The sequence below is a fragment of the Bos indicus genome, chromosome X (genome assembly GCF_029378745.1).
Source record: "Bos indicus isolate NIAB-ARS_2022 breed Sahiwal x Tharparkar chromosome X, NIAB-ARS_B.indTharparkar_mat_pri_1.0, whole genome shotgun sequence".
NCBI lineage: Eukaryota > Metazoa > Chordata > Mammalia > Artiodactyla > Bovidae > Bos > Bos indicus.
Window position 1 is genome coordinate 80,502,205 of NC_091789.1, and position 22,370 is coordinate 80,524,574.

General features: G+C 35.1%; 1 protein-coding gene across 7 annotated transcripts in view; it reads left to right on the top strand.

Annotated features, from left to right (window-relative positions):
• ATRX (ATRX chromatin remodeler) overlaps positions 1-22,370 on the top strand; it is a 285,985-nt gene that overhangs the window by 146,945 nt on the left and 116,670 nt on the right. For all 7 annotated transcript variants that reach the window (XM_019955726.2, XM_019955722.2, XM_019955724.2 and 4 more), the window contains 2 exons: positions 1,742-1,844; positions 5,467-5,682. In XM_019955726.2, coding sequence (XP_019811285.1) covers positions 1,742-1,844; positions 5,467-5,682 — 319 coding nt within the window. The remainder of the gene's footprint in view (positions 1-1,741; positions 1,845-5,466; positions 5,683-22,370) is intronic.

The window sequence follows — 22,370 nt, forward strand, 5'->3', positions numbered from 1 at the left end:
TGCTTCTTGGTGGTTGAGGTTGGTCCAGGGACTTGTGCCACTTTGCTGTTGGATGAGACTGGTGCCTGTCCACTGGTGGTTGGAGCGTAACCTTGTCCCTCTGGTGGGGAGGACTAAGTCAGGGGTTATGTTTTAGAGTGGTTGTGGGCTAAGGAGGACTTTGAGCAGCCTGTCTGCTGATGACTGGGGGCTGTGTTCTCATCTTGTTTGTTTGGCCTGAGGTATCCGAACATTGAAGCCTGCAGACTGTTGGGTGGGACCAGGTATTGTTTGCCCAAATGGCAACCTCTCGAGAGCTTTTGCTGATGAACATTCCTTGAAGCCTCTGCCACCAGTGTCCTTTCCTCCTACAGTGAGCCACAGCTGACTCCTGCCTCCGCAGTTGACCCTGCAATACTCACAGGTTTATCTGCCCCAGGCTCCTATGGAGTCACTGCTTTGACTTGCAGCCCAGTGCATGTGAAACCATGTGTGTGCCCTCCCAGAGTGGAAATCTCCGCCCAGTCCTGTGGAGCTCTTATACCCAAGCTCCATTGGCCTTCAAAGCCAAATGTTATCCCCAGGCTGATGAGCTTGATGAGGGTCTCAGAAGTCTCACTCCTGTGGGAAATCTTTTGTAATATAATTATTTTATAATATGTGAGTCACCTTCCCTTTCATTATGGAATTTGATTATATGGTGAAAGCACCCCTTCTACTGTCTCAGTTGTGGCTTCTTTGTCTTTGAATACAGAATATTTCCTGTAGTTTCTAGTGTTTTTTGTTGATGGTTGTTCAGCAGTTTGTTGTGATTTTGATGTTTTCTTGAGAGGTGAGCTCAAGTCCTACTGTGCCATCTTGTCTCTTCCCTCATACCTAAATCCTAGAGTAAATTTCTAAAAATGACATTATTGGGTTAAAGTTAACACAGTTTTAGGACCTTTCATTATATATTTTCACACTTACAGAAGTCAATATTTTCTTCCCCCAGCTGAATATGTAAATAGCCATTGTCTCACTGGTTCAGCAATAAAACAATGAGCAATCTGTTAATTAGAACACATGTTGGGGGAACTGCAATCCATTTGAGTTAAATTTTTTTATATGTTTTAAGATAGGGATTCAGATTCATCCTTTTGCATGTAGATATCCAGTAGTCTAAGTACTATTTGTGAAAACTGTTGTCCCTATTGAATGTCTTGACCATGTGGAAAATCAATTGACTATAAATGTAAAGTTTTATTTCTGGGTTCTCATTTCTCTGCTGTTGGTTTTCATGTCTGTCCTTTATGTAGGAAAATATTGTCTTAATTAATGTAAGCTTATATACCAATTTCTAGCCACATAAGTATTCTCACTACAAATTGTTACTTTTTTTTTACTTTGTGTGTTCTGATATGATGAAAATTGTATCTAACTTTTATAATCTATTTTTTAAAGAGATGGTGAATAATTTTCATGTGTATATTGGCCAGTTATATTTCTGAAGGTGCTCCATCCATCTTATTACTGATATGCTAAACCTCCCTCTTGAATAACTTAGAATGTTGATCACTGAATTTATTTTTTATTTTTTTGTTCACTGGATTTCAAATTAAGTGTTCTCCTTTTGAACCCAGTGAAGATTTTTTGCTTTTTGTTTTTTCCTTTATCATTTTATTAAAGAATGTATGTAAAAGTGAAGCAGTTCTAAAATAGTACATAATTCACATAAGGGAATTTATCATAAAGTATTTTATTTTGCATTTTAAATATTCTTTAGGTCTGCGAAGAAAGCAGAGTTGGAAGAAAATCAGAGAAGTTACAAACAGAAGAAGAAAAGGCGACGCATTAAAGTTCAAGAAGACTCATCCAGTGAAAACAAGGTAATAAATAATGTACTTGGATTTATCACTGGTATAGTAGACCATAGTAAATATGTTATTAACTCATTTGCACTCTGTTTGTAAGTTGAATTCTACTAGTTGATTTACATTTTAAGCTTTGTGGAAGAATTGACTAATTATTAAATATATAAATATGCAGAAGTGTTAACTTTAATATATTATCAATTTTTTTCTTTTCCTTCACCGAATTTGATGGAAAGTTTAAGCTTTCTAATTCATTATTTATATTCTTAGGCTATAGAACTGATATGAAGTGTTCTGTGTGATTACATAAAACATAATAACTCATTAAATGAATAAATTTCTTCTAGCAGTGAAATTAGTCAATTTCAGTTTCTTGTATATAAGCAGAATTATTTAGAGTACAAGTTCTCCATAATGTTCTATCAATTCTATTCTCTTTTATAAGAGTTCATTTTTGTAATGACCCTTTTCACCATTTCTAATGTAAAATGCAATGACCTTAATTACATTCATAATTAGGAACTCTTGTGCCCATTAAACAGTAACTCCCCATTCCCGCCTATGTGCAGCTCCTTGGTGACGTCTAATTCTAATTTCTGTGCCTATATATTTGCCTATTTTAGGTTTCTCATATAAATGAAGTCACACAATATTTGTCCTTTCTTTCTGGCTTATTTCATTGATATAATGTTTTCAAGGTTCATCCACCTTTTAGCATATATCTGAATTTCTTTTATTTTTAAGGTTGGATAATGTTCCAGTGTATGTATGATAACATGTTGTGTTTATCCATTCATCTGTTGATGGACATTTGAATTCTTTCTACTTTTGGCTATTTAGAACAACGTTGTTGTGTACATGGTTATACAAATGTCTTTTTGAGTCCCTGCTTTTCTTTTATGTGCATAATCTTTTTTTTGCCAGTTTATTTTTTTAGTTGAAGGATAATTGCTTTAGAATTTTGTTATTTTCAATCATACATCAAGAATCAGCCATAGGTGCACCCATGTCCCCTCCCTCCCAACCCTCCCTCCCATCACCCTCCCCTTCCCACCCTTCTAGATTTGTCACAGAGCCCCTGTTTGAGTTCCCTTACAGCAAATTCCTGTTGGCTATCTATTTTACATATGGTATTATAAATTTCTGTGTTACTGTCTCCATACATCTCACCCTCTTCCTCCTCCCCTACCCCTGTGTCCATAGACTTCTTCACTTTGTCTGTTTTTCCATTGCTGCCCTGAAAATGGATTCATCAGTACCATCGTTCTAGATTCCATATCTATGCATCAGTGTATGATATTTATTTCTCTTTCTGACTTACTTCACTCTGTATAATAGACTCTAGGTTTGTCCTCCTCATTAGAACTGACTCAAATGCATTCCTTTTTATGGCTGAGTAGTATTCTGTTGTATATATGAACCACAGCTTCTTTATCCATTCATCTGTTGATGGACATCTAGGTTGCTTCCATGTTCTAGCTATTGTAAACAGCACTGCAGTGAACATTTGGATGCATGTGTCTTTTTCAATTTTGCTTTCCTCATGATCTATGCCTAGTAGTGGGATTGCTAGATCATATAGTGGTTTTGTTCGTAGTTTTTTAAGGAATCTCAATACTGTCTTCTATAGTGGCTGTATCAATTTACATTCCCACCAAGAGTGCAAGAGGGTTCCCTTTTCTGTACACCCTTTCCAGCATTTATTGTTTGTAGACTTTTTGATGATGCTATTATGACTGCTGTGAGGTGATATCTCATTGTAGTTTTGATTTGCATTTCTCTAATAATGAGTGATGTTGAGCATTTTTTCATGTATTTGTTAGCCATCTGTATGTCTTTAGAGAAATGTCTGTTTAGGTCTTTTTCCCACTTTTTGATTGGGTTGTTTGTTTTTCTGGTATTGAGTTGTATGAGTTGCTTCTGTATTTTGGAAATTAATTATTTGTCAGTTCTTTCCTTTGCTATTATTTACTCTCATTATTAGGGTTGTCTTTTCACCTTGTTTGTAGTTTCCTTTGCTATGCAAAAGCTTTTGAATTTAATTAGGTCCCGCTTGTTAATTTTTGTTTTTATTTCTATTACTCTAGGAGGTGGGTCATAAAAGATCTTGCTTTGATTTATGTCATCAAGTGTTCTGCCTATGTTTTCCTCTAAGAGTTTTATAGTTTGTGATCTTATATTTACATCTTTAATCCATTTTGAGTTTATCTTTGTGTATGGTGTTAGGAAGTGTTCTAATTTCATTCTTTTGCATGTAGCTCTCCAGTTTTCCCAGCACCACTTATTGAAGAGGCTGTATTTGTCCCATTGTATATTCTTGCCTGCTTTGTCAAAAATAAGGTACCCATAGGTGCATGGGATTGTCTCTGGGCTTTCTGTCTTGTTTTTATCTCTTTCTATCTCTGGGCTTTCTATCTTCTATCTTTTTCCATTGGTCTGTATTTCTGCTTTTGTGCCAGTACCATACTGTCTTGATGACTGTAGCTTTGTAGCATAGTCTGAAGTTGGGAAGGTTGATTCCTCCAACTCCATTCTTCTTTCTCAAGACGGCTTTGGCTATTTGGGGTCTTTTGTATTTCCATATGAATTGTGAAATTTTTTGTTCTGTGAAAAATGTCATTGGTAATTTTATAGGGATTGCGTTGAATCTGTAGATTGCATTTGGTGAAAGAAGTGAAAGTGTTAGTTGTTTAGTTGTCTCTGACTCTTTGTGACTCCATGAACTGTAGCCCGCCAGGCTCCTCAGTCCATGGGATTCTCCAAGCAAGAATACTAGAGTGGGTTGCCATTCCCTTCTCCAGGGATCTTCCCAACCCAAGGATTGAACCCTAGTCTCCAACATTGCAGACAGAGTCTTTACTGTTTGAGTCACAAGGGAAGCCTTTATATTTGATAGTATAGTTATTTTCAGAATATCGATTCTTTCTAAGAGCATGTAATATCTCTCTATCTGTTTATGTCATCTTTGATTTATTTCATCAGTGTCTTATAATTTCCCATATACAGTTCTTTTGTCTCCTTACATAGGTTTATTCCTAGATATTTTATTCTTTTTGTTGCAATGGTGAATGGTATTGTTTCCTTAATTTCTCTTTCTGATTTTTCATTGTTACTATATAGGAATGCAAGTGAGTCAATGCTTTTAATACTTTTGGTTGTAATCTGAGATGTGCAATTGCTTGATCACATGGTAATTCTGTGTTGAACTTTTTGAGGGAGTTACAGTTTTCCCAATGCCCCAGCCTTCTAGTTTTTCCCCATCCTCACCAACACTTGTTATTTTCTGTTTTTTTTGTTGTTGTTGTTTGTTTTGTTTTGTTTTTTAGCTATCATAATGGGTGTGAGATAGTATCTCATTTGTGGGGTTGATTTAAATTTCCCTAATAAGAAGTGATGTTCAGTGTCCTTTTATTTGCTTATTTGACATTTCTGTGTCTCCTTTGGAGAATTTTCTGTTCAGTCCTTTGCCCCCCTTTTAGAGTTCTTTTTGTAAAATACTATTCTATATTGTAAAGTGTAATTTTGAAGCTTTTCAGTATGTCTTCTTTTACCTTTTCTTGGCATATTAATTGGAGTGAGAAATGGATAAATCAGAAAACTTTGTAGTATTAATGTTTTGATCATTTAAATTCCATAGAGTAATTCTGAAGAAGATAAAGAAGAAGATGAAGAAGAAGATGAAGAAGAAGATGAAAATGATGATTCCAAGTCTCCTGGAAAAGGCAGAAAGAAAATTCGGAAGATTCTTAAAGATGATAAGCTAAGAACAGAAACACAAAATGCTCTTAAGGAAGAAGAAGAGAGGCGAAAACGTATTGCTGAGCGAGAGCGAGAGCGAGAGAAATTGAGAGAGGTAAACCACATTTTATTTATAATTTCTTTTTAATGTATGACTTTCATAGATTCTTAGATTATAGTTCAGTCGTCCAAGAAAAGGATCTTGTAATCAACCAGAGATTTTTTGTAAGTTACTTTTTCCTATTGGCAGTATTTTATGCAACTTAAAAATCTTCATTAGGTAATATTAATAGAATTAGGTATATGGAAAGGATTTAGATTGTTGAATGATCACCAGAGTTATTGTTTTTTATTTGAGGTAGAAAAATATTAAAAAATTATTGCTTAAATCCATAAACGATTTCAATGTTTTGAATAAACTTTTCATTATAAAATAAAGGTCCATCTAGTCAAAGCTATGGTTTTTCTAGTAGTCGTGTATGGATGTGAGAGTTGGACCATAAAGAATGCTGAGCGCTGAAGAATTGATGCTTTTGAACTGTGGTGTTGGAGAAATCTCTTGAGAGTCCCTTGGACTGCCGGGAGATCAAACCAGTCAATCCTAAAGGAAATCAGTCCTGAATCTTCATTGGAAGGACTGATGCTGAAGCTGAAACTCCAATACTTTGGTCACCTGATGCGAAGAACTGACTCATTTGAAAAGACCCTTATGTTGGGAAAGATTGAAGGCAGGAGAAGGGGACGAGGATGTGCAGTATTTTATGCAACTTAAAAAATCTTCATTAGGTAATATTAATAGAATTAGGTACATGGAAAGGATTTAGATTGTTGAATGATCACCAGAGGATGAGATGGTTGAATGGCATCACCGACGTGATGGACATGAGTTTGAGCAAGCTCTGGGAGTTGGTGATGGACAGGGAAGCCTGACATGCTGCAGTCCATGGAGTTGCAAAGAGTTGGACACAACTGAACGACTGAACTGAGCTGAACAGGCAGAAGGAATAGTATTATAAATCTCCGTATGTACAATACCCACCTTCAATAATTACCAACATATTCTGGAGATGGAAATGGCAACCCACTCCAGTATTCTTGCCTGGAAAGTCCCATGGACAGAGGAGCCTGGCAGGCTACAGTCCATGACGTCTCAAAGAGTCAGACACAACTTAGTGACTATACAGCAAATGGCAATTTAGCACCATTTTGTAGAAGGAAAAGCAAGGAAAGGAAGAAGAAAGATTATATTGGCACTGTGAGAGTGAGAGAGGAAGTTCAGTTCAGTTCAGTTGCTCAGTCGTGTCCGACTCTTTGCAACCCCATGAATCGCAGCACGCCAGGCCTCCCTATCTATCACCAACTCCCGGAGTTCACCCAAACTCACGTCCATCGAGTCAGTGATGCCATCCAGCCATCTCATCCTCTGTCGTCCCCTTCTCCTCCTGCCCCCAATCCCTCCCAGTATCAGAGTCTTTTCCAATGAGTCAACTCTTCGCATGAGGTGGCCAAAGTACTGGAGTTTCAGCTTTAGCATCATTCCTTCCAAAGAACACCCAGGGCTGATCTCCTTCAGAATGGACTGGTTGGATCTCCTTGCAGTCCAAGGGACTCTCAAGAGTCTTCTCCAACACCACAGTTCAAAAGCATCAATTTTTCGGCACTCAGCCTTCTTCACAGTCCAACTCTCACATCCATACATGACCACAAGAAAAACCATAGCCTTGACTAGATGGACCTTTGTTGGCAAAGTAATGTCTCTGCTTTTGAATATGCTATCTAGGTTGGTCATAACTTTCCTTCCAAGGAGTAAGCATCTTTTAATTTCATGGCTGCAGTCACCATCTGCACAAATAAGCTGGAATTTTGCTGACACACTTGTAAAACAGCTTGCTCTGTACTAGTCAGTGTGTTGCAATTCAGTTACTGACTCGGGTCTGTTTTTCTGACTTCTGAGTGACCAGGGCCAATCTTCATTTCTCATTGTGCTCAATTCATTTATTCAAGAATTATTATGTATCAGTCAGTAATTGTGGGTCTTTATTTTGTCAAGTGGTACAGGAAGAAAAGACTAGATACATATTCATATTCAGATGTTTTAATTCTTTGACCCAAAGCAATTTACTTAATTACTCATGTGTGAAATAAGGCAATTATATCTTCCTTATAGGAGTGGTCAAAAGATTTAATGAAATAATCCACATTAAACATTTAGCACAATACCAGGCATATGGTAATAAAAAAGTAATTGTAGATTTTAGATGATGATGATGATGTTATGTGGTTAGGGATTGCAAATAAATAATTTACTGAACTTTCAAAAAAAATTAGCAACACATGACTAGTTTTTTTTTCATCTGTTCTTTGAACTGAACTGAACTGAACTTGTTCAGTTGTTCAGTCATGTCTGACTCTTCGCAATCCCATGGATTGCAGCCCACCAGGGTTCTCTGTCCTTCACCATCTCCTGGGGCTTGGTCAGACTCATGTCCATTGAGTTGATGATGGCATCTAACTGTCTTGTCCTCAGTCATCCCCTTCTCCTCCTGCCTTCTGTCTTTCCCAGCATCACGGCTAGTTTTTTTTTTCGTCTATTCTCTTACCTTAACAATATTTTTGAGAAGTCTCAGATATCATATCATTTTGATTATATATGGTTCAGAATATATTGTTGAAAGATAATTACTTTTAAACATTACCACAGTATCATTATTACACTTAAACATTAATAATAATTTCATAATGTCAAATGTCTAGTTAATATTAAAAATTCTTTCATTTACATCACAAGCATAATAGTGGTTTATAAAAATATTTGTTATGAATCAGGAACGTAAGAAGGTCTCACTGTGTGTTGTGTTACGTTTGGATACTTATGTTTATCCTTAAGCTATTCCTACACTGTCTTGATTACTGTAACCTTATAGTAATTCTTGGAATGGTATACTGTAATTTCTACAACTTGGTTCCACATTTTTAGAGTTGTTTTGGTATACTCAGTTATTCATATTTCCTTATGAATTTTAATATCCTGTCAATTTTTAATAAGAATCTTCCTGGAACTTTTATGGGGATTTTTTTGGATCTCTAGTGACATCTTAACAGATTTTGTTTACAATTATGTAAATATTATATATTTCCCATTTATTTAGCTCTTCTTTGATTTCTCTTAGCAGCATTTTATGGTTTTCATTGTACATAACTAGCACTTATTTTTCTAAATTTATCTTTAAGTAATTTATGTTTTCTGTTGTCATGGTAAATGAAATTTCAAATGATTTAATGACCTTGTGTTCTGTGAGCTTACTATATTCTCCTGCTGGTTCTAGTAACCTTTTTGGTAGATTCCTAAGGATTTTCTACGTATTCAATCATGTTGTCTATACATAAAACACCACCACCACCACCAAAAGGATGGTTAATTTTTTCAAATGCATTTTAATGTATCTGTGGGATAATCTAGAAAATGTCTTGCACTGCCAGAATAAGCCTCACTGGTCATCTTATATTACTCTTTTTATATATTGTTGTATTTCTTTTCTTATATTGTTTCACCAGGAGTTTTACCTCACTTTTAAGTAGGCATGTTGGGTTATAAATTCCTTTACTTGTATATCTTTCTGCATTTTTTATTACAGTAATACTGTTCTCATGTAAAACGAAAAGGGAAATGCTCCTGTCTCCTCTACTTATAAGTATTTTTTATAAGATAGATAGCATTTCATTCTTAAATGTTTGCTAGAATTCTCCAGTAAAGGTACTCTCCTGAGTTTTCTGAGTTTTTTAAAATTTTTAAACAGATTGTATTTAATAAGTTATTATTATTACTTTAATAAATATAGGGCCATTTAGATGATCTGTTCTCTTTTGATCTCTTTTGGTAAATTTTTCTTTGAGATATTCGTCTGTTTCATTTAAGTAGTCAAATGTATTGTTTCAAATAAATTTGTTTATAATATTCCTTTTTTAATGTTTTTGTTTTTTGTAGATCCTGTTAGGATAGCTCATCTTTCATTTCTGTCAATGATAATTTATCTTTTTTTTTTTCTTGATTAGTCTCTTTAGAGGTTTAGAGATTGTACTATCCTTTCAAAAAAACCAGCTTTGGATTTAGTGATTTTTTTCTTATTATTTTACCTTTCGCTATTTCATTGGTTTTTCACTCTGATTTTGTGTTGTCACTTTTTCTCTGGGTACAATTTCCTTTTTTTAAATAGCTATTTAAGGTGGCTTTTGACTGTTGATTCTTTTTTAATCTATAAATAATATAAAATTCCCCAATGTTCATATTATTTTAAATGTTGAACTGTATGAATTTTGATGTTTTGTGTTTTGCTTTTTACTCTTTCTGTTTTTCTTATGACCCAGAAAATGATGGTCCATGCAAATATTTTACTTTTGTGGTGTGAAATATTCTATAAATTTCAGTTAGGTTATGTTGATTTATTACATTCACATCCTCTATATCCTTAATGATATTTTGTCTCATAGAGCAGATTTGAAGTCTGCAAGTTTAATTGTCAATTTGTCATTTTCTCATTGCACTTCTCTGTTTTTTCTCATATTTTGTTAAAGCTCTGCTAGGTACATCTACTTGTGGGATTATTATGTCTTTCTCATGAATTGATCCATTATCAGTATGTAAAGTCCCTTTTAAACACTGCTAATTTTTCATCTGAAATCTACTCTGTTTGAATATGGTGTAGTCATACCATCTTATTTTTCAAGTACTTTGCTATGAAAAGTTCCAACACACTGCTAGGTTTACAGAATTTCACAGTGATTTCCCATAAACTCATGTCCTACATTTTTCTGTTGATATTTCACTATACTTGGTTTATGACTATTTATCTACTAAGCTCTCTATCCTTCATTATATTTTTATGCATTTGAAAGTCAGTTGCAAACATTATTTCACTTAACCTAAATGCTTTAGGTTGCATATCATTAATTAGAATTGATATTTATTTAGAATTTTTCTTTTTATGAAAAATTTACTTAGAGTGAAATATACCAATCTTAAGTTTACATTTTGTTTTTGACATACCATGGAATTGGGAAATGTATATATTTTCATGGTTTTCTTCACCTTGCCTTTTTTTCTTTTTACTTAATATTTGGAGAGTGTTTTTTCCTCAGTAGCTTGTGTCTGCCCTTAACTGTGGCAAAACTTATCTGTTGAATGGACATATCACTGTCAACCTTGCCTTCCCCAAATCTTCTTTTGAGGTACACTTAGGTTGTTTCAAGGTTTTCACTAAACTGGAGTATCCTGTTACGTATTGGAATGACTTATTTTGTTTGTGCTTCTTTGGGTTCTTTTTAAAAATTTTATTATTATTTTAACTATTTTTAAGTACACAGGTCAGTGAAATACATGTTGTGTAATCATCATCACCATCCTTTTCAATGCCTTTTTCATCATTCCAAACAGAAACTCTGTACCCATTTAAAACTAGACCCCATCCCCTTTTTCCACTAGTCTCTTGTAACCTCTCTTCTACTTTCTGTCTCTTATGAATTTGCCTATTTATTTACCTCATATAAGTGGATTTATTCAATATTTGTCCTTTTGTCTTATTTCACATGACAGAATATTTTCAAGATTCATTCATATTGTACCAACTATTAGAATTTCATTTGTTTTTAAGGATGAACATTGCATTGTATGCATATACCACATTTTGTTTATTCATTCATCTGTTTTTAAAAAAAAATTGTGTTCTTTAATTTTAAATTTGTTTATTTTTAAATTGGAAGATAATTACTTTACAGGATTGTGTTGGTTTCTGCCAGTCATTAACATATATCACCCATAGGTATACGTATATCCTCTCTTTAAATCTCCCTCCCATCTCCCTCCGCATTCCACCCCTCCCCAGTTTGAGTTTTCATTGTCATATAACAAATTCCAATTGGCTGTCTATTTTATATATGGTAATATAATTTTCCATGTTACTCTCTCCATACATCCCACCCTATCCTCCCCTCCCCCCTTGGTGATCCATAAGTCTTTCTCTGTGTCTGTGTCTCCATTGCTGCCCTTCAAATAATTTCATCAGTACCATCTTTCTAGATTCCATATATATGTATTAGTATACAGTATTTGTTTTTGTCTTTCTGACTTACTTCACTCCATATAATAGGCTCTGCATTCATCCACCTCATTAGAACTGACTCAAATGGATTCCTTTTTATGGCTGAGTAGTATTCTGTTGTATATATGAACCACAGCTTCTTTATCCATTCATCTGTTGACATCTGGGTTGCTTCCATGTTCTAGCTCTTGTAAACAGCACTGTTCTAGCTATTGGGATACATGTATCTTTTTCTGTTTTGGTTTCTTCATGGTTTATGCCTAGTAGTGGGATTGCTGGTCATATGGTGGCTTTATTCCTAGTTTTATAAGGAATCTCAATTCTGTATTATTTAGTGGCTGTATCAATTTACATTCCCACCAAGAGTGCAAGAGGGTTCCCTTTTCTCCACACCCTCTCCATCTGGGCTCACAGAATCACTGGGTTCCCTGTGTTATATAGCCACTTCCCACTAGCTCTCTATTTTATACATGACAATGCATATATGGCAGTGTTACTTTCTTAATTTGTCCTACCTTCTCCTTCCCCTGCTGTGTGCACAAGTCCACTCTACATCTGGGTATTCATTCATCTGTTGATGTATATTTTAGGTTTCTTACACTTTCTGGCTGTTGGGAATAATAGTGCTAGGAACATGGATATATGAATATCTCTTCAAGTTCCTGCTTTCCATGCGTCTGGGTATATATATACAAAAGTGGAATGATTAAGGAACATTGAGGAGTCATCACATCGTTTCCTCAACAGCTGCACCACTTTTACATTTCCACCAGCAGTGCATACAGGTTCCAATTTCTCTACATCTTTACAACACTTCTTTTTTTTTCTTTTCCTTTCTTTCTCTTCTTTCTTACCTTTTTCTGCCCCCCCCCCCCAACCCCATTTGTAATAGCCAACATTATGGACATGAAGTGGTATTTCATTATGGTTTTGTTTTTTAAGAAGTTAAGTTTTATTTGGGGCAAAATTGGGACTGCACTGAGGGAGACAGCACCTCAGATAGCTCTGAGACACTGCTCTAAGAGATAGTGGGGTAAGGTGGTGAAGGTAAACTTTGTGAAATCAAGCATTTATCTTAAAAAAAAGTTTTTCTGCTTTTCATGAGGAGATGATGTCACTGTGAAGGAGTTTAGTGCTTTTCTAGATAAGAGGAGATGAAAGAATTTGGATAATTAAGGTTTTGATTTGCATCTTATTAATGACTAGTGATGTTGAGCATCTTTTCATGTGTGTATTGACTATTTGTATATCTTTGGAGAAATGTCTATTCAAATCCTTTGCACATTTAAAAATTGTGTTGTTTTTGTTATTGTTGTATTGTAGGGGTTCTATATATATATCTGGATATCAGTCTGTTATCAGATATGTGATTTGCAAATATATTCCTCCATCTCATGGATTATCTTTAATTCTGTTGATAAGTATCCTTGGCATAAAATTTTGAAATTTTGATGAAGTCCAGTTGATCTATTTTTTTTTTCTTTCATTGCATGTGCTTTTTATGTTTTATTTAAGGCATCATTGCCAAATCCTGTGTCATAACAATTTCTTTCTTTGCCATTTTGTATAATCCTGTGTAATATATACTGTTGAATTTTGTTTGCTGGTACTTTGTGGAATAATTTTGAGTCTATATTCACAGAGAATCTGTAGTTTTCTTATAGTTTATCTTTTAAATTTTAAATTAGGGTAATGCTGGTCTCATTGAATGAATTAGAAAATATTCCCTCCTCTTTAGTTTTCTAGAAGAGTTTGAGAAAAATTAGCATTATTATTATGTCTTCTTTGGAGAAATGTCTATTTAAGTCTTATGCCCATTTTTTCGTTGGGATGTTTGTTTTCTGATGTTAAACTTCATGACCTGCTTGTATATTTTGGAGATTAATTTATTGTCAGTTGCTTCATTTGCAGTTATTTCCTCCCATTCTGAGGATTGTCTTTTCATCTTGTTTATGGTTTCTTTTGCTGTTCAGAAGCTTTAAGTTTAACTAGGTTCCATTCGTTTATTTTTGTTTTTATTTCCATTACTCTAGGAAGTGGGTCATAGAAAGTCTATATATGTCAGAAAGTATTCTATGTTTTCCTCTAAGAGTTTTATAGTTTGTTGTCTTACATTTAGGTTTTTAACCCATTTTGAGTTTTTCTTTGTGTATGATATTAGGAAATGTTCTAATTTCATTCTTTTGCATGTAGCTGTCCAGTTTTCCTGTCTTTTCTCCATTGTATAGTCTTTCCTTCTTTGTCGAAGATAAGGTGCCCATAGGTGTATGGGTTTATCTTTGGGCTTTCTGTCTTGTTTCACTGGTCTATATTTATGTTTTTGTGGCAGTACCATACTGTGTTGATGACTGGTATAGTCTGAAGTTAGGAAAGTTGATTCCTTCAGCTGTTTTGTTCTTTCTCAAGATTGCTTTTTCTATTCGGGTCCTTTTGTGTATCCACACGAATTCTGAAATTGTTTGTCCTAGTTCTGTGAAAAATGCCATTGGCAATTCAGTAGGGATTGCATTGAATCTGTAGGTTGCTTTGGGTAATATATTCATTTTCACAATGTTGATTCTTCCAATCCAGCAACATGGTGTATCTCTCCATCTATTTGTGTAGTCTTTGATTTCTTTCAAAAATGTCTTATAGTTTTCTGTATATGCCTCATTTCTCTCCTTGAAGCTCTATACAATCATCAACAACAAGACCTGAAGCTGACTGTGGTTCAGATCATGAGCTCCTTATAGCAAAATTCAGGCTCAAATTGAAGAAAGTAGGGAAAACCACTAGGCCATTCAAGTATGACTTAGATCCGATCCTTTTTGATTATACAGTGGAGGTGATTTATAGATTTAAGGGATTAGATTTGATAGACAAGTGCCTGAACATCCATTTTGGTTTTAGGTTCATAATTTTGTACAGTAGGCAGTGCCAAGAAAGCAAAGCGTTTGTCTAAGGAGGCTTTAGAAATTGCTGAGGAAAGAAGAGAAGTGAAAGGCAAGGAAGAAAGGAGAAGATATACCCAACTGAATGCAGAGTTCCGGAGACTAGCAAGGAGAGATAAGATCTTAAATGAACAATACACAGAAATAGAGGAAAACAATAGAATGTAAAAGACTAGAGGTCTCTTCAAGGAAATTGGAAACATCAATGGAACATTTCATGGAAGGATGGGTACGATAAAGGACGGAAATGGTGACCTGACAGAAGCTGAAGAGATTAAGTAGAGGTGGCTGGAGTACACAGATATATACAAAAATGGTATTAATGACCTGGATAACCACAATGGTGTAATCACTCACCTAGCGCTAGATATCCTTAAGTGCGAAGTCAGATGGGCCTTAGGAAGAATTACTATGAGCAAAGCTATTGGAGGTGATGGATTTCCAGCTGAGTTATTTCAAATCATAAAAGATTATGCTGTTAAAGTGCTGTACTCGGTATGCTGGCAAATTTGGAAAACTTAGCAGTGGCCACAGGACAAGAAAAGGTCAGTTTTCTTTCCAGTCCCAAAGAATGGCAATGCCATGGAATGTCCAAACTACCATACAATTGCTGTCATTTCACATGCTAGTAAGTTTATACTCAGAATCCTTCAAGCTAGGCTTCAACAGTATGTGAATTAAGAACTTCCATATGTACAAGCTGGGTTTAGAAGAGGCAGAGGAAGCAGAGATCAAATTGCCAGCATTTGTTTGAAAGGAAGGAAATTCCAGAAAAACATCTGCCTCATTGACTATACTGAAGCCTTTCACTATGTGGATCACAACAAAGTCTGGAAAATTCTTAAAGAGATGGGAATACCAGACCACCTTACTTATCTCCTGAGAAACCTGTATGCAGGTAAGAAACCAAGTTAGAACCAGATGTGGAGCAACAAACAGGTTCAAAATTGGGAAAGGAGTATGAGAAGGATGTATATTGTCACCCTGCTTATTTAACTTCTCTACAGAGTTACCTCATGAGAAATCCTGGGCTGGATGAATCAGGAGCTAGAATCAAGATTGCCAGGAGGAACATCAACAACCTCAGATATGCAGATGATACCACTGTAATGACAGAAAGTGAAGAGGACCTAAAGAGCCTCTTGATGAGGGTGAAACAAGAGCATGAAAAAGCTGGCTTAAAACTCAACATTAAAAAAACTAAGATTATGGCCTGTAGTCCCCTCACTTCATGGCAAATAGAAGGGGAAAAAGTGAAATTAGGACAGATTTTATTTTGGGGGGCTTCAAAATCACTGCCGCCAGTGACTGTAGCCATGAAATTAAAAGATGCTTGCTCCTTGGAAGGAAAGCTGTGACAAATCTAGACAGAGTATTAAAAATCAGAGATATCACTTTGACAATAAAGGTCCATCAATAAAAGCTATTATTTTCCAGTAGTCAATTATAGATGTGAGGGCTGGACCATAAATAAGGCTGCGCACTGAAGAATTGATGCTTTCACATTGTGGTGTTGGAAAAGATTCTTGAAATTCCTTGTACAGCAGGAAGATCAACCCAGTCAATCCAAAAGGAAATCAACCCTGAATATTCATTGGAAGGATTGATGCTAAATCTGAAGATTCAGTACTTTGGCCACCTGGTGCAAAGAGCTGATTTATTGGATAAGACCCTGATGAACAGAAAGATTGAAAGCAAAAGGAGCAGGGGGCAGCAGAGTATGAGATGTTTAGATATTGTCACCAACTCAATGGACATTAATTTGGGAGATAGTGATGGCAGAGCAGCCTGGCATGCTGCAGTCCATGGCGTTGCAACAATTAGGACCCAGTTTACCCCTGAACAATAACAACAACAACAACAATACTGCCCCTTTTTTCCTTAAGTACGTTCATTCCTAGGTATTTTATCTTTTTGTTTCAGTGGTGAATGGGATTGTTTCCTTAATGTCTTTCTGAGTTTTCATTGTTAGTGTATAGGAATGAAAGAGATTTCTATGTATTCATTTGTATCCTGCAACTTACTAAATTCACTGGTTAGCTTTAGTAATTTTCTGATAGCATCTTTATGGTTTTCTATTTATAGTATAATATCATCTCAAAACAGTGAGAATTTTACTTCTTTTCTAATCCCTGAATTCCACAAGCTTTAGTATTCTATTTTTATTTTAATTTGAAGGTGTTTTCTAATGTCTCTTGTAATTTCTTATTTGACCTTTTTGTTATTTAAGAGTGTCATTTTTAAATGATGCATATTTGCGTTTTTCCCATTGTCCTTCTGTTACTGATTTCTAGTTTCATTCTGTTGTGATTGGAGATTTTAAATTTTTATTTAATTTTTTAATAAGTTGATAAGCTTTTTCATTTTATTTTATTTTATTTGAAGTATTGTTAATTTTATGTTTTTGATGTTTTAAAATTTATTAAGGCTTGTTTTGTGCCCTATCATGTGGTCTGTCCTTAAGAAGTGTTACATGAAGTTGAGAAAATTTGTACTCTGCTGTTGTTGAATGAAGTGGTCTCTTTGATAGGACTTACTGGTCGACATTGTTGTTCAAGTTCTGTGTTTCCATCTTCAGTTGGCTTATTCTATTTATTACTGAAAGTAGGGTATTATGTCTCCAAACTATTTTTGTAGAACAGTCTATTATTTCTCCTTTCAATTCTGTCAGTGTTTGCTTCATATAATTTGGGACTCTGATTTTGGTATATTTATCTTTATGATTGTTATATCTTCTTGGTAATTTATAGATATTTTCTTTGTAGTTAACATGGGATTAGATGTAACCTCCTAAAGTCATAATGTTATAGTTTGAATTTAATGAACTTAACTTTAATCACGTAGAAAAATATTGTAAATGTATTATACAGCCCCATTTCCCCTTGCATATAATTCGTGTTGCACATTTTGTTTTTATATATTTTATGCCCCAGTAACATATAGTTACTTTTTATGGTTTGTCTTTTAAATTCTATAGAAAGTAAACTTGGAATTACAAACCAACTTTGGCCGTGTGTGTTTTCCATACATATGGATAGTTCTTTATCCATCTTTCAGTATTCTTTCATTTCAGCCCAAAGGCTTCACTTTAGCAAATTTTGTTGTGTAGGTCTATTTTTAATGAACTGTCTTGGTTTAAGAATGTATTAGTTTCTCCCTCTATTTTGAATGATACTTTTGTTTAATATAAAATTCTCAGGTGACAGTTACTTTATTTCAGTAGTTTAAAATATATCATTGCACTGCCTTTTGATCTTCAAGTTTCTGATGAGAAATAAACTGATAATGTTATTGATGATCCCTGTTGTGATAGATCACTTCTCTCTTGATACTTTCAAGATTCTTTCTGTCTTTGTACTGTGAAGGTGTAACTATAATGTGGTTAGTCTGAGTCTCTTAGTTTATCTCAGTTCAAGTTTGTTGTGCTTCTTGGATTTGTAGCTCCTGGTCTTTACTCAGGCTACCCCAAATTTGGAAGTTTTGGCCATTATTTCCTCAAATAACCTTTTGCCTGTATTTTTCTTCTCCTTTGACTCTCATAATATGCGTATTGGTCTGCTTGATGATATCCCACAAGTCACTTGGTCTCTCTCTTTTCTTAATTCTGTTTCCTTTCTGCTACTTAGACTTGATAATTTCAGTTGACACCTTCATGTTCAATGATTCTTCTTCCTGCTCATATCTGAATTGTTTTTAAAGTTATTTCACTTTTTTCTTTTTCAGTTCCAGATTTTCTGTTTGGTTCTTGTTTGTAATTTCTACTTCTTTGTTGATATTCCCCATTTTGTATCTTTTCTTGATGTTTTTTAGATTGTGCCCAGTTTTGCTTTGTGTAATGAGTCCGTTGTTGAGGACCTCTTAGGGATGTTTTCTGTTATTTTAATTTCTTCTTTTGAATTGCCCATGTTTTCCTGTTTCATTGTTTGGTTTGTGGGTTTTTTTTTTTTTTTATTGCCATTGGGGGTTTAGCTATTATAATGTGATAACTCTGGAAGTTAAGTTTTCTCCCTTTCCAAGGATTTTTTGTGTTTTTTTCTTTAGTTGTTACTGTCTGATTGTTATGAGACTCTCCTCATTTATTTTTACAAAGTTTGTTTATTGTTGTACATCATTACTTAATGCTCTTTTCCTTTCTCTAGTGTTCTGTTAATGTTTTGAGGGAGATTTCCTTGAATGCTGATTTCTTCTCAGTCTTTTTAAATTAGCTCTGTACTGGAATACTTCTCTAGTACTTAACTAGGCTTACAGTTAAGCCAAGGATCCCTCTGAAGGTAAAACTTGAGGTTTGCTCAGTGTTTTTTTTTTTTTTTTTCCAGGGAAACATGGCTTTTTAAATTATTCTATATGTTTTGCTAGTTTCAAATGCCCTAAATTCCAGGAGTCTTACCTAGCTTCTTTTCTGGGCCTTAGATGGTCAGTTGTATTTCTCCGTGTATAATGTCTTGGCCCTGGCATCTGTGGGTTTACAGTTGCCTTGTAACTATTTTTTTCTCTTTAAGCATTTCCTTTTGTTTCTCCCATTAGAATTTAAGTTAGGTGAAATAGTAGTAAGAATTTTATGTCATTCCTTCATTCCTCTGGCAGGTTAGAATAGCTGTACACAATAACTAGCAAATAATTTATACTGTACTCTCTCTGGTTTGAGGGAAGAAACTGTCCACAAGGCTATTGCTGCTTCAAGAATAAGACTATCACTTCACTAAGAGGTAGTGGGTTAAGAGCAAGTAAAGATACTATAAAACTTTACTACCACTTTGAAAATGGCCTTTTCTTGACTGGTCATTTACTTGTTTGCTATAAACCTTTGACTGTTTTCCAGAACTCTGACAAAGTTGGTTCAAACAGTTTCTGATTTTTAAAGTTTTTTCATTTTTCATTTGTTTTTATATTTCTGTGTGAAAACAGGAGCTTAGAGCTTGTTTCTTGTCATTTTGCTGACATCTTACTTTTCCCTTAGTGTTTGAATGTTATAATCCATGGGTATAGAATTCTAAGTTATTAGCTTTTTCTTGATGTTGCTTCTTCATGACATGTTGTTTCTTGTCTTTATTTTTGCCCCTCAACCCACCCATGTGTATGTAATGTGTCTTTTTTTCTTTTTTAAAATGATTTGATGTTTTAATGGTTTGTGAAAATTTATCTATTTATCACCGACTTTCAGGAATTGATGGCTGTGATTTTCTTAGTTTTTATCCTGGCTGGTGCTCCTTTAACTTGCTGGTTCTGTGGACTTACAGTTTCTATCAAAATTTTTGAAAGTTTTGACCATTATTTCTTCAGACAAGGTTTTCTGTTCTTTTCCTATATGAGACTCTAATTACATATGTATTAGATTGCTGAGCATTTTCCCACTAGTTTCTTCAATTCCTCCCCCTGCCCCCTCCCCCCGCCATTTCATTTTAGGTAGTTCCTCTTGCTTTGTCTTCAAGCAAGATCTTTTCTTCTTTTCCAGTATGATGCTAATCTCATTCAGTGAGTTTTTCATATTAAATATTTATTTTTTATATTTTTATTACATAGAAATTACATTTGGATCTTTCTTATAGCTTGTATTTCTTTTCCCACTGTGTTCACATCTTCCTTTCAGTATTGGAACACATTTTACATCTGCTTTATTGTGCTTGTCTGCCAATTTGAACATCTCTGTCACTTCTTACCATTTTTGTTAAGTGATTTTTCTGTTGATTATTGTTCATAGTTTTCTTTCTTGATGTATCTAATAATGTTTTATTAAAAACTGCTGCTGCTGCTAAGTCTATTCAGTTATGTCCAACTCTGTGCAACCCCATAGACAGCATCCCACCAGGCTCCGCCATCCCTGGGATTCTCCAGGCAAGAACACTGGAGTGGGTTGCCATTTCCTTCTCTAATGCATGAAAGTGAAAAGTGAAAGTGAAGTTGCTCAGTCGTGTCTGACCTTCGTGACCCCATGGACTGCGGCCCACCAGGCTCCTCTGTCCATGGGATTTTCCAGGCAAGAGTACTGGAGTGGGTTGCCATTACCTTCTCCTATTAAAAACTAGACCTTGTAAATCAGGTATTGTTGAGTGTATGTTGTATTCTATGGGAGAGTGCTGGCATTGTTCTGTATAGATATTTAAGGTACTTATTAGTTCAGTTTAATTATTCTTTTTGATTTTTGGCTGTGCTGGTTCTTCACTGCTCTGTGTGGGCTTTCTCTAGTTGTAGTGAGCAGGGGCTACTCTCTAGTTGTGGTGTGTGGGCTTCTTATTGCCGTGGCTTCTCTTGTTGCAGAGCACGAGTTTTAGGCTCACAGCCTTCAGTAGTTGCAGCTTGTGGGCTCAGTAGTTGCAGCACAAGGGCCCTAGAGCATGGGCTCAGTAGTTGTGGTGCACAGGTTTAGTTGCTCTATACATAACATGTAGGATCTTTCCAGATCAGGGATGGAACCCCTGTCCCTGCATTGGCAGGTGCATTCTTAACCCCTGTAGCAGTAGCGAAGTCCCCAGTTAAATTATTTTGATATTTCAAAAAAAAAACTCTTAAGGTGTGTCCCTGTAGTTTATGAATGGTTTTGCCCCACTGCTAATGTATGGCCTTTGTCTTTTCTCTACTGAATGCCCTGAGTTAGTATGAAGATCATATTCTACCTTGTTTAAAACTGAATGCCTTCCAGACCTATATGATCACTGGGGACTATTTGCTTCATGACTTTTTGGTCACACTTTGTCTGGCTTTGTGGAATTTCATTCTTCATGTGCATTGTAATACTCAAGACTAAAGTGACTCCCATTTTGATTTCTGGAGGTCTTTTTTTATAGCTTTTTTCTCTCTGTGATTTCTCTGTATTTTTTCCAGCTCTCTGAGCTTGACCTCTGTTTCCCCAACTCAGCACAACTCCAGAGTTCTGCTTGAGTTATCTTAAATTCTGAAATGTACCTTCTGGTAGCAATCAAGAGGGATTAGGGCCCTCATTGATTTTTCTTCTCTCAGGTATCGGTGTCCTGTTGGTTCCTATAATCCAAAGTCATATGTTTGTTTCATATGTTTTGTCTACTTTTCTAATTGATTACAACAGGAGGACAGATTTGGTCCCTAATACTCCATCATGCATCATCGTACTTAATCTCCATCAGAAGAAGTGGGGCTCAGCCTTTTCAGTGTGTTGCCTAAATGATTTTGTATTCATGTTTTCTTTTCCTTTTTCAATTCAGACATGGGATGCATGTCCTTATTTATTCTTTACTATAGCTTAATTTATTTCTCCTAAATTCTCTCATTTCATTCCTTTCTGTCTATTATTAGTTAAATAAACTTTCCTTAAGTTGTACCTTTAGTGCATAAACACATGTACTTAGTCACAGATAAGTAGACCATTTCTTTGTAAATTATCTTCTCCATTCAGGTTGAAGATTCATTCATCTCTAATCCCAAAGATTGTGCTTAATAGCTAAAATGTCATCCATATCACTTATGAACATATGGTTCAGAAGTCTTAGTTAAAGCCTTATATATTAGTTTTCTACTGTGCATTAAAAAAAAAAAAAAAACTATCAGGCTTAGCTAAAAACAAAGCAAAGTTATTATCTCACAGTTCGATAAATCAGGAATTTGAGAGTGGCTTAGCTGAGCCTGACTCTGCTGGGTCTTCTGCTCAGTTTCTCACTAAGTTGAAATTGAAGATGTTCGCCAGAGCTGCAATTTTCATCTAAGACTTTGTGCTTTTTTCTAGCTCACATGTTGACGGAATTAAGTTCCTTGTGATTCTGGCAATGAGGTTCTTAAGTATTGTAGACTTCTCTATAGTGTGGCAGTTT